Source organism: Chaetura pelagica, unplaced genomic scaffold, assembly GCF_000747805.2.
Source record: "Chaetura pelagica isolate M959 unplaced genomic scaffold, ChaPel_1.0 scaffold166, whole genome shotgun sequence".
Classification (NCBI taxonomy): Eukaryota; Metazoa; Chordata; class Aves; order Apodiformes; family Apodidae; genus Chaetura; species Chaetura pelagica.
This window is the reverse complement of record NW_009953758.1, coordinates 3,800,265-3,814,503: the sequence shown is the minus strand read 5'-3', so window position 1 is coordinate 3,814,503 and position 14,239 is coordinate 3,800,265. Positions and strand designations below refer to the sequence as shown.

Genomic DNA, 14,239 nt, shown 5'->3' with positions numbered 1-14,239 from the left:
CAGCAGGAACGGCGTAAACTGGTTCGCAAAATTCACGGACGACAAGGATCACTGCAGATCCATCCCGTGGTCATTACTTCCTTTGAAATAGCAATGCGAGACAGAAATGCCTTGCAGGTATCTTAAGTTCTGCCGAAAGCCCAAGGATGGGTGGAATGTCTCCTCACTAATAGCAATGCTTTTGAATATAGTAAAGAACCTCACCAAATATGCATGCTGCTTATACAATGAGTATCATACTTTAGCATTTATGTTGGCATTCACTTCTATTTCCTTGGTAGCAGTAGTTCTGAAATTCTATGCTTAAGAAGTTATTTAAGCAGAACACTATCAAAAGAGTGATGTAAGCAGATAGTTACAGCATACCTGTTCTTTTCATTACCTCTCTGTAGGTGATAGTGGGGGAGGGTTGGAGTAAAAGCTATACTTATTAAGTGTCATGGTTAACATGGTAGTTTCAGTGAGATGTGTTTCTTGTAGACATTTTAATGAAATCACAAAAGCTTTCTAAATGCAGTCAACATGAAGCAGATGTATGCCATCAACTCTTTGGCTTCAGCTCTTCTAGTCTGGTGAGAAAAAGCAGTAAATAGAATTTTTGTAACAGGCAGTATCAGACAGTCTTGCTTGTGCTGCTTATCTCATCTGGCACACGTTTTGATGGGCTAAAGCTAAGATGTACTGAAATACCATTTCTTTTTGTAGCAGTGCTTCTGGAAATACCTGATAGTAGATGAAGGTCACAGGATTAAAAATATGAACTGCCGCCTTATCAGAGAATTGAAACAATTTAATGCGGACAATAAACTCCTGTTGACTGGTACTCCCCTACAAAACAACTTGGCAGAGCTTTGGTCATTGCTTAACTTCCTGCTGCCAGATGTGTTTGATGATCTGAAAAGGTAGGTTACAATCCAATGGTGAGAACTTCCCCTTTGTTCTATTTGGGAATTATTGTGACTCTTTAATAATTAAACTTGTGCCAACATGTGAAGAGCTATTTTATGATATGGTTGTTATTCAATATGATTATTTGCTGATAAAGGCTTTGAAACGTGTCTTGCTTTCTTCACACTTAGTTGTTGCAGAAAGCTCAACTCTGAGCTGAGACATGAGCATCTGGGGGGGATATGTTTGTCTAATCATAAATGTCTGGTGCTGCTTGAGATTCTCTGAGGTGCTGGAGAAAGCTGTGTGAGGCAGGCAGACACAGGACCAGAATCACAGAATTATCATGGTTGGAAATGACCTCTAAGGTCAGAGTCCAACAGTCAACCCAGAAAAAAACCACCATGTCCACTAGAGTCTGTTCTGAAGTAAGACCCATGAGAGACAGGCAGTCAGGTGGGAGAACATTGCCAAAATAGTCTTTAGACTAATTTTAGAGAAATATATGAACTAGATTAAATATAATAGATCATAGTGAAAATTCCAACTAATTCAAGAGTTTTTATAAATCACTTAAAATCTCAAGCAACTGAATTGACAGGCGTATTTCAGAATACCTCCTGTTCAATGTCTATTCATGATGGATATTAGTGCTTTGTTTTTCTTAAGTCACAGGATAAGAGAAGAATAGTATACTTCAAAAATGAAAGATAATAGCCATGAAGTAAGCTACTCCTTTTTTCTTGCTTTCTTTTTGTAGCTTTGAATCCTGGTTTGATATTACCAGCATTACAGAGACCGCTGAAGATATTATTGCTAAAGAAAGGGAGCAAAATATTCTGCATATGCTACATCAGGTTTTCACTTACTCTTTATGTTGTTTTTTTCATGGTGTATTTCTAACATTGATCATTATTATGAAGTGTGTCAATATCTTGTTTGTGGAGCTAAATTGTATCTTCTAGACAGGATTGTTGATGATGATTTATTTATTTTGCTAGAAGATTTACGTCTTCAACTGATACATAACAAGCAAAATAAGGTGTTTCATAATAAAATTACTTTTAATTAATGAAAATTATTTTAAAGGCCTTTAATGTAGCTGCTACTGCACCCTTATTAAAGACTTCAAAATAAAAAATTTCAGTGGATGTTTTGTTTGGACACATGTAATACCAGCATGTGCGTGAAAGTTTTGGAGTAGGCATCCATATTAAGAAGTGATATCTGGAACTCTGCAAATTAATTTCCTTTCTTTAAATAGCAAAAATAGCATTATATCAACAGACCTGTATGTATGTATGTTTTTATTTTTTGTAAAACTAGTCATCTTGAGAGCTTTGAGTAATTGTTACACATCTGCTCAACTTTTCAGATTCTGACACCTTTCTTACTGAGAAGGCTGAAATCCGACGTTGCTCTTGAGGTTCCTCCTAAACGAGAAGTTGTGGTGTATGCGCCGCTGGCAAAGAAGCAGGAAACTTTCTACACTGCCATTGTGAATCGCACCATTAGGAAACTGCTTGGAAATAATGAGGTATGTTTGAAATGGGGTTGCTATTTATTGGTGATTTGTAGGCAAAAATGCATTGGTATTGCTTTGGCACCGTTGTAACTAAAACCCACTTTTTGCTTAAATTTAGTCTGATCCTTTCATTATCTGTTTCAATGGCTGTTACTGTGACTGGCCTCAGTGAACACAGAACTAATATAAGTGTATGTTCTTTGTTAACTGTAGCCTGGGGGGCAAAAGAAGACAGTTGTCATAGAGGTGACAATTTCTGCTATAAAATCATTAGGCTACTAATGCAGCTTTTAAAAGTGAAGTGCAAGCTTCAAAATCTACAAATACAAACCTTTACAATTTGGGCTGCATTTTTTCTACATGGCAAAACTTAACAACTGCTGAGTCTTCAGTATTGCACTATGCATATCCACTGAAGCCTCTTCTCAGTATTCCGAATCCTTGGGTCAGCATAGGGCTTTGAATCTGAAACAAGCTGCTGTTGATGTCAACGTTATCATTTCCTGCAGGAAGAAGTAGTTGAGTTGAGTCCTACAGGCCGACCAAAACGTCGTAGTCGAAAAGTGGTTGATTATTGCAAAGAACATAATGGTTCACCTGATGACTTGGAAAAAATGATCAACAAAATGCAAGAGGAAGTAGAAAAAGAGAGGTGCCTACCCCAAAATATTATTTTTTTTTTAATTACACTAACTACCTCCCTCTTCTTCCAGAGCTTTGCTTATTCTAATTGATCAAGGCAAATGGCATTTTGTAGTTCACTCTCCTTGTAGCCTTATGAGCTGTTTCTTTGCTTTTACCTAACATTTGCTAGGCCATGATAGCATGATTAGGTTGTATGATCCCTCACTGGCTCATTAAAGTTACACTTAACTGCAAAACATTTACTTCTTGCTGCAGACCTCCGAGACCTGTCCTTTGCAGGCTCTAGCAATAAAATTGCTTTGAGTCCCTGTTGTTATTAGTCACAGTCTTAAGTAGGTCCTGTGGTGATAGTGCTACAATAATCCATAAAGATCTAAAATGTCCTAGGGTAAAATGTAATTGTGCCATTGAATAATTTTGGTAGTGAAAAACTGGTTTCACCAAAGCCTCAAGTTTAAAATGGTGTTGGGTGTCAGCCAGGGAAGAACCGCTTCTCTTAATTATTTGGTAGTTGAAATTTTGTTGCAATAGCTTCAGTCTTGGCTACAGCTAGCAATGAGGACAGAGAGCTGAAGAGCTTGTTTATTGTTTGGTTTTGTAGGTTTTGCAAGATTCAGGTAAACGTTTTGTCTCTGTGGTCCAGTTACATTCACAGGTGTATCTTTCATTGGCTCAAAGACAGGACAAGGAAGGGATAAGGCTGGTGTGCTCACTACAGTTAACTCCTAAGTTTTTATGAAATTACTTGGGAATACTTGAAGTTTTGACCTAAGACTGGAGAAAAAGAAGGACAAGTTTCCTTGCTAAATTTTGTAAAATATGTAGGCTTAAGCTAAGGCCTGGAAGCCAAATGGCCAGCACAGTTACTGCTGCTTTGGTGTCAGGTCTGGGTCTCATGCTGGTGAGTAAGATCAGAGTTGAAGTTCAGGACTGAGGGAGGTGAAGAATTATCTTAATTCCTGAATTTGGCAAGGTGTGTTTGGAAGTCCCTTATCCATACAGAAAAGAAAGTTAATCTTCAGGGATGAGATACATTTATTTTACTAGATTTTTATTGTAGTCCAGTGTACTGGGCAAGAACAGAAACATATATTTGTGTTAGTTTTTTGGTATGCATGGATCCCTTATGTTAGAGATGGCACTTAGATGTGAAAGGGCCAAACAGCTGTGTTCATTGTGAATCCTGCAATGTGTACACATGGCTTGAATGGAATAGGCAGAGAGCTGGTTTTGGAATAGTTTTATGTATTGTTCCACAGGAGATGTGACTGTTCTAGAAAGGGCTTGCTTCTGTTCCCTTTTCTGTTGGGTGACCTGCAGAAGTTTTTGGGGTTTTTTTTCCAGCTTCTTATTACTACTGACCCTCCTTTTGTATTTTAAACCAGTAATGGCAAATCTTTGTGCCTTCAGGGCCATGTGTGGCACTACAGGAAGTTTTGTCTGGTAATAACTGTTAATTTGAGGGATTTTGAGGATATTTGACACAGCATGAGAATCTATTGCTTGAGTTTGTTTTTATTAGTATTTTCTCTTCAGTATCTGTAGTATAATAAGGTGACACTTTCTGTACTAGTAAGATGATTTATCTTTTCAAGGCCGGTGGTAGAAGTGAGCATTCCTGTGGATTCAGAGGTGAACCTTAAACTGCAAAATGTTATGATGTTACTGAGGAAATGTTGCAATCACCCCTATCTTATTGAATACCCATTGGACCCTGCAACACAAGAATTCAAGGTACATAATTTTAAAAGATTATGAGAAAAAATATTCAAGGCATTAACATGCACTAGACTGTGAGCTGACAGCAGTAAAGAATGACCTTTTCAATGTGTTTGGCATATGCCTCCCTATTGAATTCCAGCAGTGTGACTGAATCATTATTTGAAGCTTCCTGCAGCAGCAGCTGCAGTTACTCTGTGCCCTTTTACTCTTGGCATAGTGATGCTGTAGTGTTCTTCCTGAGGGCAGCACTCCTCTGCTGGGAGCTAGCTTACTGAATGCAAACAGTAGCTATGTTCCATTGACTCAAGGTATTTTAGGTTCTGCCACAAGCTGTCTTCGCAAAATTTGATTTTGAATTAAAAAAAATGCTGACCTTGGTGAACAACTGCTCATGGCTTAAATATTACACACAGCAAGTTCTCAGTGTGAGGTGTTGAAGGCCTGAAGCAAATACACCAGAGTTGTCTGCTCAGAAAATACAGCATCCTTTCTTCCCCTCAAAAAGGAAAAAATCCAAGTTATATCACTAAGGCCAGCTGGTAGTTTAATCTGCACAGAACTGTTGGCAATACAGGAAAATATGAAGTAATTTGAATTGAAATAATCTTGAACAACTAGAAGTTGCTAGCACATTCTAAATGTAGGTTTGTGGGCATGTGTAGTGATGTTTCCTGCTCGCTGAGTGATAACAGATTCAGTTGCACTCAGGAACAAGGTGCTGAAGTTTATCAATGTTAAGTCAGTGCATAAAAAGCAGTGTGGGTGATAAGGGGAAATGAGTTCATGTGTAGAAAATGCAGGTTCTTTGACAGTTGAGCCCACCTGCAGGATCTAGTACCTGTGCAGCAAAATGGATTAGGCATTACTGAGGTAGCTGCCATATGGCTCAGACCTGAGAAGTTGCTAAATCCCTGCTCTTAGCTCTTAGCAAGAATTAGATCTAATGAATTCTTCAGGAAAAGAGGAGTCTAAGGTAGCAGTCTAAAAACCTTGTTGTCCCTTGACTGGTACATGGTAACTTGTTGGCAGCACTTCCATATCTCCAGTAGGTGGAAGCCTTGTCCATTAATTACAAGCTGGGAAAGAAATAACAGTGCTTTCCCATGTGGAAAAACTAAAATAATCAGATCTTCTCTTTCCAGAATTGGGATGAAAGCTAATTAGTTTTTTAAAAAATTATTTGAGCATATTAAATGGTGGGGGTTAATTTAGTTGAATTGTGATTTAACTGATAACGATGTAGTGTGGTAAAATTAACATTGCTTCCAATCTTAAAAAAAGATAGTAAAAGCTTGTTTCTGTGAGAAGCTTTTAGGTAGCTTTTGCTGGTGCTTCTGAGTCAAGTAGACCTTTGGTATCCTTCCCTCCTAATGTATGATCTCATCTCCCTGTTCCAAGATTGATGAAGATCTAGTAAAGAACTCAGGCAAGTTTCTACTCCTGGACCGAATGCTTCCAGAACTGAAAAAAAGAGGACATAAGGTAAAGCTAGTTATTTGTGGGGGTAGTTGTCTCATTGTGACCAAAAAATGGTACTGAGCCATCTTCCTCATTTTGCAGGTCTTGTTGTTCTCACAAATGACTATGATGCTTGACATTTTGATGGATTACTGCTATCTGAGAGACTTCAAATTTAGTCGATTGGATGGTACTATGTCCTACTCAGAGAGAGAAGATAATGTGAGTAGATTTATATGCCCTGTGAGCCTTCAACAGATTCTGCTTGTTCCTGACACTGAGATATGATTTTGCACAGCATTTAGCCTCTTATAGGCAAAAGACATCTGTGTTGAAAACTGGCATCCTTGCTACTGCTTTATTGTCTGCTTCTCAGAAATACTGAAGCAATGAAATGTATCACTAACCAATATCCTGGGGTATGCCTAGAATGATGGTTGCTCATATACTCTGATATCCACATACAAAGTATGTAACATACCTAGATTGTGGCAGATATTAATCTTAGTTTTACCCTTGCACATGTTATTTCCTAGTATCCAGGGTGTCATGCCAGCATATATGGGAGTGTACTGCAAGTCTTAATGCCAAATAAAGTATATTTCCAGGAAATGAATTTCTGTACCTAGTGGAACACCTGTAATTTTAGCCTGAAATTGCATGTGGATTTATTCCAGCACAATTCTTTGTTGTTGCATATTTGTAATGGTTTCAGATAGCCACCTTGCAACTACATTTATTTATCATGAACAAACAGCAGCCATACTGAGTGGTTCTGGAAAAGCTCTGAGGGTGTGCAGGGATGTAAAAGAGCAATGCCAATGTGGAGGGAAGTACACAGGATATATTTAGGGGATGTGGTGCAATTGCCATCTCATCTCCAATGTATGTAGTAGTGTTTATGGGGACATGGAAAAACAGTGGCAGATGACAGATCCTCTAGTGCAAATGGTACTTCTCTGCACCATCTTCTTCTGTGTCATGGCTGGGGAAGACCAAACCTCTAAACACTTAGGATGCAACTGTTAGAGCTGATTCTTAAAGAAGAAAGGCTAACTAGCGACGTGTTAGCAAGATACAGGGACCTCTGCTAAGCTGGTAAAATATACTGCTGGTGTGTGGGGGTTTTTGGGTGGCAATTATGTGCCTACCACAGTGTGGTATGGGTGCAGGATCAGAGAAATCCTCCAGGTCACCAATCGTAAGTTCAGGTATGTGATTTGTGGCTGGTGCTGTGTTAGATCCATCTGCTGGTTTGTTTTTAATAGATTAATTTCTTTTCCAGATGCATAAATTTAATACTGACCCTGAAGTCTTCATGTTCTTAGTGAGTACAAGAGCTGGAGGTTTGGGCATTAACTTAACTGCAGCAGACACAGTTATCATATACGACAGTGACTGGGTATGTTGAATGACTGTTAACCTATTGATATGTGACATAAAATGCTTTCTCTATTGATGCTTTTGATGATCCTTTACAAACCTATTATGTTATAGGTCCCTTCTGTAATTTTATTGAAGTGTTTCATGAAGATAATAATAAATATCTGCACCCTAATTTAAGAACTCCTAGCTTATTGAATACAATGTTAGAGTTGCTTTCCAAAACTTGCCTGTTTGCCCCTGAGTTACACCAAAAGCAGGAGGGGTTTTTCTGTTCCTGTTAAAGATACATTTCTTTCCATTTATTGCTTGTCTGAATGTAGCTGGACCTGCTACAGGTTCCCTGTTTCCAACAGCTGCTCTGTTAGTACCAGCCCCTTGAATTTCTTCCTGTGACTTGGCATGTGTGTTTTAGCTAGCTAGGATTACGCTGCTCCTGTCTGGAGTCTGGGAAGAAGAGATATGGAAGGAAATGACTGAGGACCTCTGCATCTTCAGAGAACTCTCCTCTGTGCATGACTATTCAGCCTCAGGAGAGCTGAATGCAGCTTCAGAAATGTCTGCAAACTTCTAAAATCTCTTCTCATCCCTCAACAGAAAAACCTACAAACCTACAACTGATACCCTCAGCTAAATTTGTGATACAAAGCATGGCTGTCAGTTGAAAACTGTAGCACGTAGTGCAGAAGCAGACCAAGGTAGCTGGGTTACTCTTGCTGTTCAGCTGCAGCAGCAGAGCTTGTCATGGGCAAGTTTAAGAGTAAAGAGATGTAGTGTTCTGTTATACGATGGCTGCCTTGCTTCTGCTCTGACTTGGAGTTCACCTTTGAAAATGCTGCCTGTGGTATGTCTCAAAAAAAGGTTAAAGGTGTGTCTAACTTGTTCTCTGTCTTTGCAGAACCCCCAGTCGGACCTGCAGGCTCAGGACAGGTGTCACAGAATTGGCCAGACAAAGCCAGTGGTTGTTTATCGTCTTGTGACAGCAAATACTATTGACCAGAAGATTGTGGAGAGGGCCGCTGCCAAGAGGAAGTTGGAGAAGCTGATTATCCACAAAAGTTGGTATCTTTCTCATTACTCCCTGTAAGCATGTGTTGCTTTTCCAAATCTCAAGAGAGGACTTACTGCTCTAGTTGGTGACTTTAGGTTTTTTTTCTTAAATGCAAAAAGCTTCATCCTCCCAACAAGTGGCTACATAGTATTACTTCTCCAAATGCATTCCTAGGCACATTGTAAGTAACTTCTGCAGCAAATTAAAGGAAAGCACATCTAGTATTTCTAGAATCACCATGTTAAGACTACTCCTTTACTGGTAGGTAAGGAAAAAAAGAGGGTTGATAGGACAGTGAGCAACCTGGAAGAAATAAAGGTAGAATCAGGCAATAAGAGAGTAGAGCTCTGGGGTTGTTGGCAGCTTGTCAGCCAGATGATGGTTTGTTTGACCCAAATGTTTTTGGACTTTTAGCATTGAAAATACTGGGAATCAATGATAAGTGTGAGTTAATTATCTTTTTAAAAATAAAATTAAATTAACCAGAATATAAGTGGAAAGGCAGCTAAAATTCTTACTGCTTGCAGTTTAATTTGTAAAAATTCTTAATTGGAAGCAATATACCTACATAATGACATCTAAAGTGTTTCAGTGACTTGAAGTGATAGATATTTTTTTTTCCACTTGCACTGGCAAACTTCCTTGAGTGGAGAGCGTTCCTATTAAAATTGGTAACATGAGTAGAAACTATAGAAAGCTGGTTTCTAAACTTGATTGAGATTGCAAATCCCATAAGTGTAAAATCACTGTAAAAAAAAATAAAAATTAGCATCTTGTTTGCATCTGTCCTTCCGAATTTAATAACAGCATGATATAACCACAGAAGAATAGCTCTGTTTGAACAATTAGCCAGTGTTGAAGAGAACAATAGTCCTTTATTTTATGTGCAGAATAATTGTGATTCTTGTTATTGATTGTAGAGCTGGTCATACTCAAAAGTCTTTACAAAGTTATTAGATTGAAGTGTCTCTTGGGGTGTCTCTTAAAGTGTCTTCTTGTTTGGTTCCTACAGGTATCCTGCTTTGCTTCTGTAGCCTATTCTTTTATATTTGGACAGTAGCTCCCCATAGCATTTTACAAACACCAAGCTCACTTGAAAATACAATTATTGTAACTTAGTATGGGCTTCTGACAAGAATTAGCCTTATATTAAACTTCAAAGGAGGTTAGGGACTTCTTGTCGTATATTAAGGTGGGGGAGTAATTTTCATAAGGGCAGAAAGGGGCAGAAAGGCCAGACCATAAGTACCTTCTGCACAGTGCACTGCTTGTCATGCCCAGGCTGTGGTTTGCCTCTGGTTTTGGGTGATGTTAGCTCTTCTTTGTTAGGTGCTTCCTTTATCCTAGCTTCAGCCTTTTTCTTTAATGTGTTTGCCACTGCTGTCTTGGTGCGACTGCCAGGACTTGGGCTTTTTTTACACCAATTGAAGTGAAGAAAAGTGTCAAGTTGGATCATGCCTTCAGTTTTCAATAAGTTGAACTTTTATCTTTGTAACTATTGGTGAATCATAACGAGATCTTGCAGCTTAGATATGGGTGTCCCCTTCAGTCCCTGTAGAGGTGATGTAGTGGATCCTGTTATTTTTAATGTCTAAAAAATGCTGGAACGTTGGAGGAGTGAATGAGGGAGGGGTATAACAAAGCTTACTTGAGTCAGGCCTTCCAGCAGTGGCTGACAATGTAGGGTGTGTACAGAACAAGTGCTGGGGCTTAACAACTGGAATCAGAATGCTTTTTTGGCCTCAGTACCAGTGCAGCACTAATCCCATGCTGTATAATTTGTGAAAATCTGAAAACTAAAAGGGACAGACTACATTAGTAATAATGGGAGAGACTCCTGTAGCTCAAATCCCTCTGGAACTTGCATCTGATTTGCACTCCAGAGGAAAACAGACAGTCTTTGGAGGGAGATGAAGGAAAAGATCTGGGAAGGACTTCTGAAACCCAGATATAGGAAAGAACAGCAGTGAGTGTGATGAAAGACATCCATGAAGGCTCGATAATAAAATGGGTACATATATTCATAAAAATGGAGGAAACTTGGCACAGAAGAGGAAGCCAGGCCTGTCTCCCTTAAAGTGAGCAAGACTGAGCTTGACCTCATCCATGCTCAACTTTGGTTAAGTAATAATCTTGTAAAATTCAATATTTGGGCTGGCATCCAGTAGATAAGCACTAGCATCAATCTCTTTAAAAATCTACCTGTGTCAGGTGGGTGACTTTGTCATGTCTGTCTAGTCCATTAAGGTGAGGGATATCCTCTGCAAATGATGTATCTTATCTCTTCTTATCTTGTGGTTAATACTGCTTACTTTGTTTCAACCAGCTAACAATACAAAGGGAACAAACTTGAGCATCCACCATCTAACTTTAATTACAATGTTTTTGCTGTAAGTAGAACTTGTGGCTTTTCTGCTCTGTGTGTGCGTGTGTGCATGTTGAATTGGTGCTTCAATCAGTTCTTCTGCATACTGCAGCTAGAAGGTGGAAGGCCTGCATGTGAACTCTTCATGTACCTCTGACATTTCTCACCAATTAGGCTGTTAGTGTAAGGCTGTTTGACTGAGGGTGAAAACAGCATTAGTTTTGATAGCAAGAGTAATTTGTTCTATATGTGCATCCAGCATCCATTTAACAATTCATGGAATTTGTTCCTGTCCTCTGTACTTCTTAAAATCTCTTCTTTCTACAGATCAGTTTAAAGGTGGCAAATCTGGTCTAGCACAGTCAAAGAGCTGCCTGGACCCTCAGGAATTAATAGAATTGCTGAAATCTAGAGACTATGAGAGGTATGTAGATTTCCTATTGTTCTTGGACCTTGAGTTTGTAACTTGCAGCTTGCAAGCAGTTGCCAGTAAGCTCTCTTTGTCTTATGAGGTGCTATGTGGATCTTCATAGTGGAAAGAATGTACTAGGGATTCTGCTGTGTGGGAAAACTGACTTATATGTAACATTAACTGTAGCATGCTTTTACCTGTATTAAGAGAGATTTTCTTCCTCAACAGGGAGGTTAAAGGATCTAAAGAAAAAGTAATCAGTGATAAAGATCTAGAGTTACTCTTGGATAGAAGTGATCTTATTGGTAAGTCAGGGTTTTAATCTGTATTTATTCTGTTCAAAGGTAAATTCGTATTTTGTAAGAGTCTTTGTATGGAGAAAGTTGCCTTGGTTTCACCTGCCTACAGCTGTGTTGCACACATGGAGGACAACACTGGCCCCTTTGCTGACATTCTGAATAGGATTTGCTGGAAAGAAAATAATAGAACTTAAACAAGTGTTCCAGAAAACCATATTTATTAATAGTGTGCCCTGAGTGTACTGTGAATGAGAAGCATAGATTAGGAGGTATTCTGCAAAGCAGCTTTCCCTGCAAGTTGCTGTAATTAGTAAAAAAATTACTATTGATCAATTCTCAGAAAATACTTCCTTCAGCAAACTTGTTAAAAAACCTATTTTGAAACTATAATTATTCAAAATATAGTCATAACATTTTTGTTAGAGAAAACGTGAGCTTTTCAGAATTACTGTGGCTTGTCAGTAGATCAAACACTTTTTTTGAGGTTGTCTGCAAATTCGAGTTCTTGACCAAGTATTTTTTATTTAAAAATGTAACTTTTTTGAGAGGAAAAAATTCTTGTCCAGTTCATCTAAACTGTAGATTTTTAGTGTGTTTTGTTTTGCTTCAGCATCTTGGAAAGATAAGCCTCCAAGTATAGATACAGAAAAATCAGTCATTATAAAATTAGACATGAAGATGATAGCTAGTCTTCAGTAAGAGATATGTACAGCTTGAGTACAATTTTAAAAAATAACAGAATTACTTTAATCTTATTCTATACTTATTTTTTTCCTCATGATTATCTATTTTTTTTAATAAACTGCTTGTTTCAATTAACTGACTACTAATACTGAAAATTATTCATTATGTACTGGTAATACAGTCCATATCTTCACAAGTCCTGGCTGCGAAACAATCAGGTTGAAGAAAGTGCCATTTATTTTGTGTTATTAGTGTGTGTTATATTTTTAATGGTTGCTTAGTCTAATTTTGCTTAGCATAGCGAAAAAAAAGTGTATTAAAACTTTCAAAAAAAGATTTTACACAGATACTAGTCTAGCATTGTGTGCTGAATATTTACTAGAACTGCTGGTTAGAAACTGAAATGCCACCTCCCAGTCCTGTAAGACATAATTATTACATTTTATATAAGGACAGTGCTTTTTCACTAGCTTTATATTCACTGGAAGGGCAACATCGTGATTGCCAGTGCTAAGAAAACAAGAAGTAGATATTTGAACTCTAGAAAAGAATATTGCTTGGCAGAGCTGTAACTTTGTGGTTTTCCTTGTAACTTCACAGGTTTGTCACATTTTGGCTTTTTCTGAAGAAAATTAGACTAGTTCAGGCAGATTCTAAAACTGCTTGAATCCTTTCAGATTTAACCTGAGGTTTTGGAATTGTTTTTTCTTATTTTTCAGCTGTGTATTTTTAACTATTTTGAGGACAAACCTTTAGTAGCAGACTGTTGATGAGGAAGCAAAATTATTCTATCAGCTTGCTTTCAAACTCCAAACAAAAATACATGCAACTTCTATGTCTGCAGTAGCGAGGTTGTATACACTTCACCTCTTATTATTGATTTTTGGTGGTTTTGTTTGTGTTTTTTTAAATTCTAGCTCAAATGAAGACCTCTGAAAAAATGAAAAAGGAGAAAATTGGTGTCTTCAGGATCCTAGAAGATTCATCAGACCCCAGTGCAGAATGTGTGTTTTAATGTATAAATGTGGCTTGTAGTCTTACAGGACAAAAATAGGACATCACGTTTTCCAGAGATGTCAGTTATATTCATCCTTTATACTGTCTTTCTTTAAGGCCTTGTTCAAATCCCTCGTGTTCTTTCAGTGAATTTTAACATGGTGATAGTTTCATGTTCTAGCTTTGGTCGGCTCTCAGAATGAAATAAGAAAAAGCATATTTCAAATTTGCTGTTAACTCTTGTGATCAGTAGTAAAAACTGGCAATTTTTTGGTAAAAATCTTCCTGTGGAAGTCTTACAAAGAATTATGGTTTTATTTGGAAGGGAGAGAACATGTGCCTTTGTTACAGCCCATTGTGTAGCTTCTGTTTTTAATTTCTGCAAATTATTTTGGTTAAATAAATGTCTTGTTTGTTCTAAGGGTGCAGGGCTGTTTGCATAGCTTCCTAAATAGCAAAGCTTATGTTGTGTCCATTAATTCACATTGAAATCAAAACCCAAACAAATCCACTCAGAACAAAAAAAATGGCAGCTTGTGAGTGAGTCTTGGACAGCTAAGGTGCTGGTTTGAAGCACATAGAGGGAGCTAAGGGTACTGGAACAGGAAGATGCAGAATGTCTCTGAGGATGTGTTGAAGACCAAGGAGTTCTTTCTGGGAAGGGAGGGTTTGAGACTACAGGGGGGCAGAAAAGGTGGGAAAGGAGGATATACTTGGATCTGTAACCTTGAAGGGCCAGCTGTAAGCAGTGATTTTCAACTTGGGTGACAGGTAGCTTTTAAACTGTCAATTCTGCTTTGTGAGAATGTCA

General features: G+C 38.1%; 1 protein-coding gene across 1 annotated transcript in view; it reads left to right on the top strand.

Moving 5' to 3' along the window:
* HELLS (helicase, lymphoid-specific) overlaps positions 1-13,447 on the top strand; it is a 17,507-nt gene extending 4,060 nt beyond the window's left edge. Inside the window, exons 6-18 of the mRNA XM_010000786.1 lie at positions 1-117; positions 706-902; positions 1,649-1,745; positions 2,264-2,425; positions 2,923-3,065; positions 4,654-4,792; positions 6,179-6,262; positions 6,341-6,460; positions 7,524-7,640; positions 8,520-8,679; positions 11,365-11,461; positions 11,678-11,754; positions 13,350-13,447. The exon at positions 1-117 is cut by the window's left edge and continues 1 nt beyond it. Of these exons, the coding sequence (XP_009999088.1) occupies positions 1-117; positions 706-902; positions 1,649-1,745; positions 2,264-2,425; positions 2,923-3,065; positions 4,654-4,792; positions 6,179-6,262; positions 6,341-6,460; positions 7,524-7,640; positions 8,520-8,679; positions 11,365-11,461; positions 11,678-11,754; positions 13,350-13,447 (1,608 nt within the window). The remainder of the gene's footprint in view (positions 118-705; positions 903-1,648; positions 1,746-2,263; positions 2,426-2,922; positions 3,066-4,653; positions 4,793-6,178; positions 6,263-6,340; positions 6,461-7,523; positions 7,641-8,519; positions 8,680-11,364; positions 11,462-11,677; positions 11,755-13,349) is intronic.
* Positions 13,448-14,239: the final 792 nt, after the last annotated feature.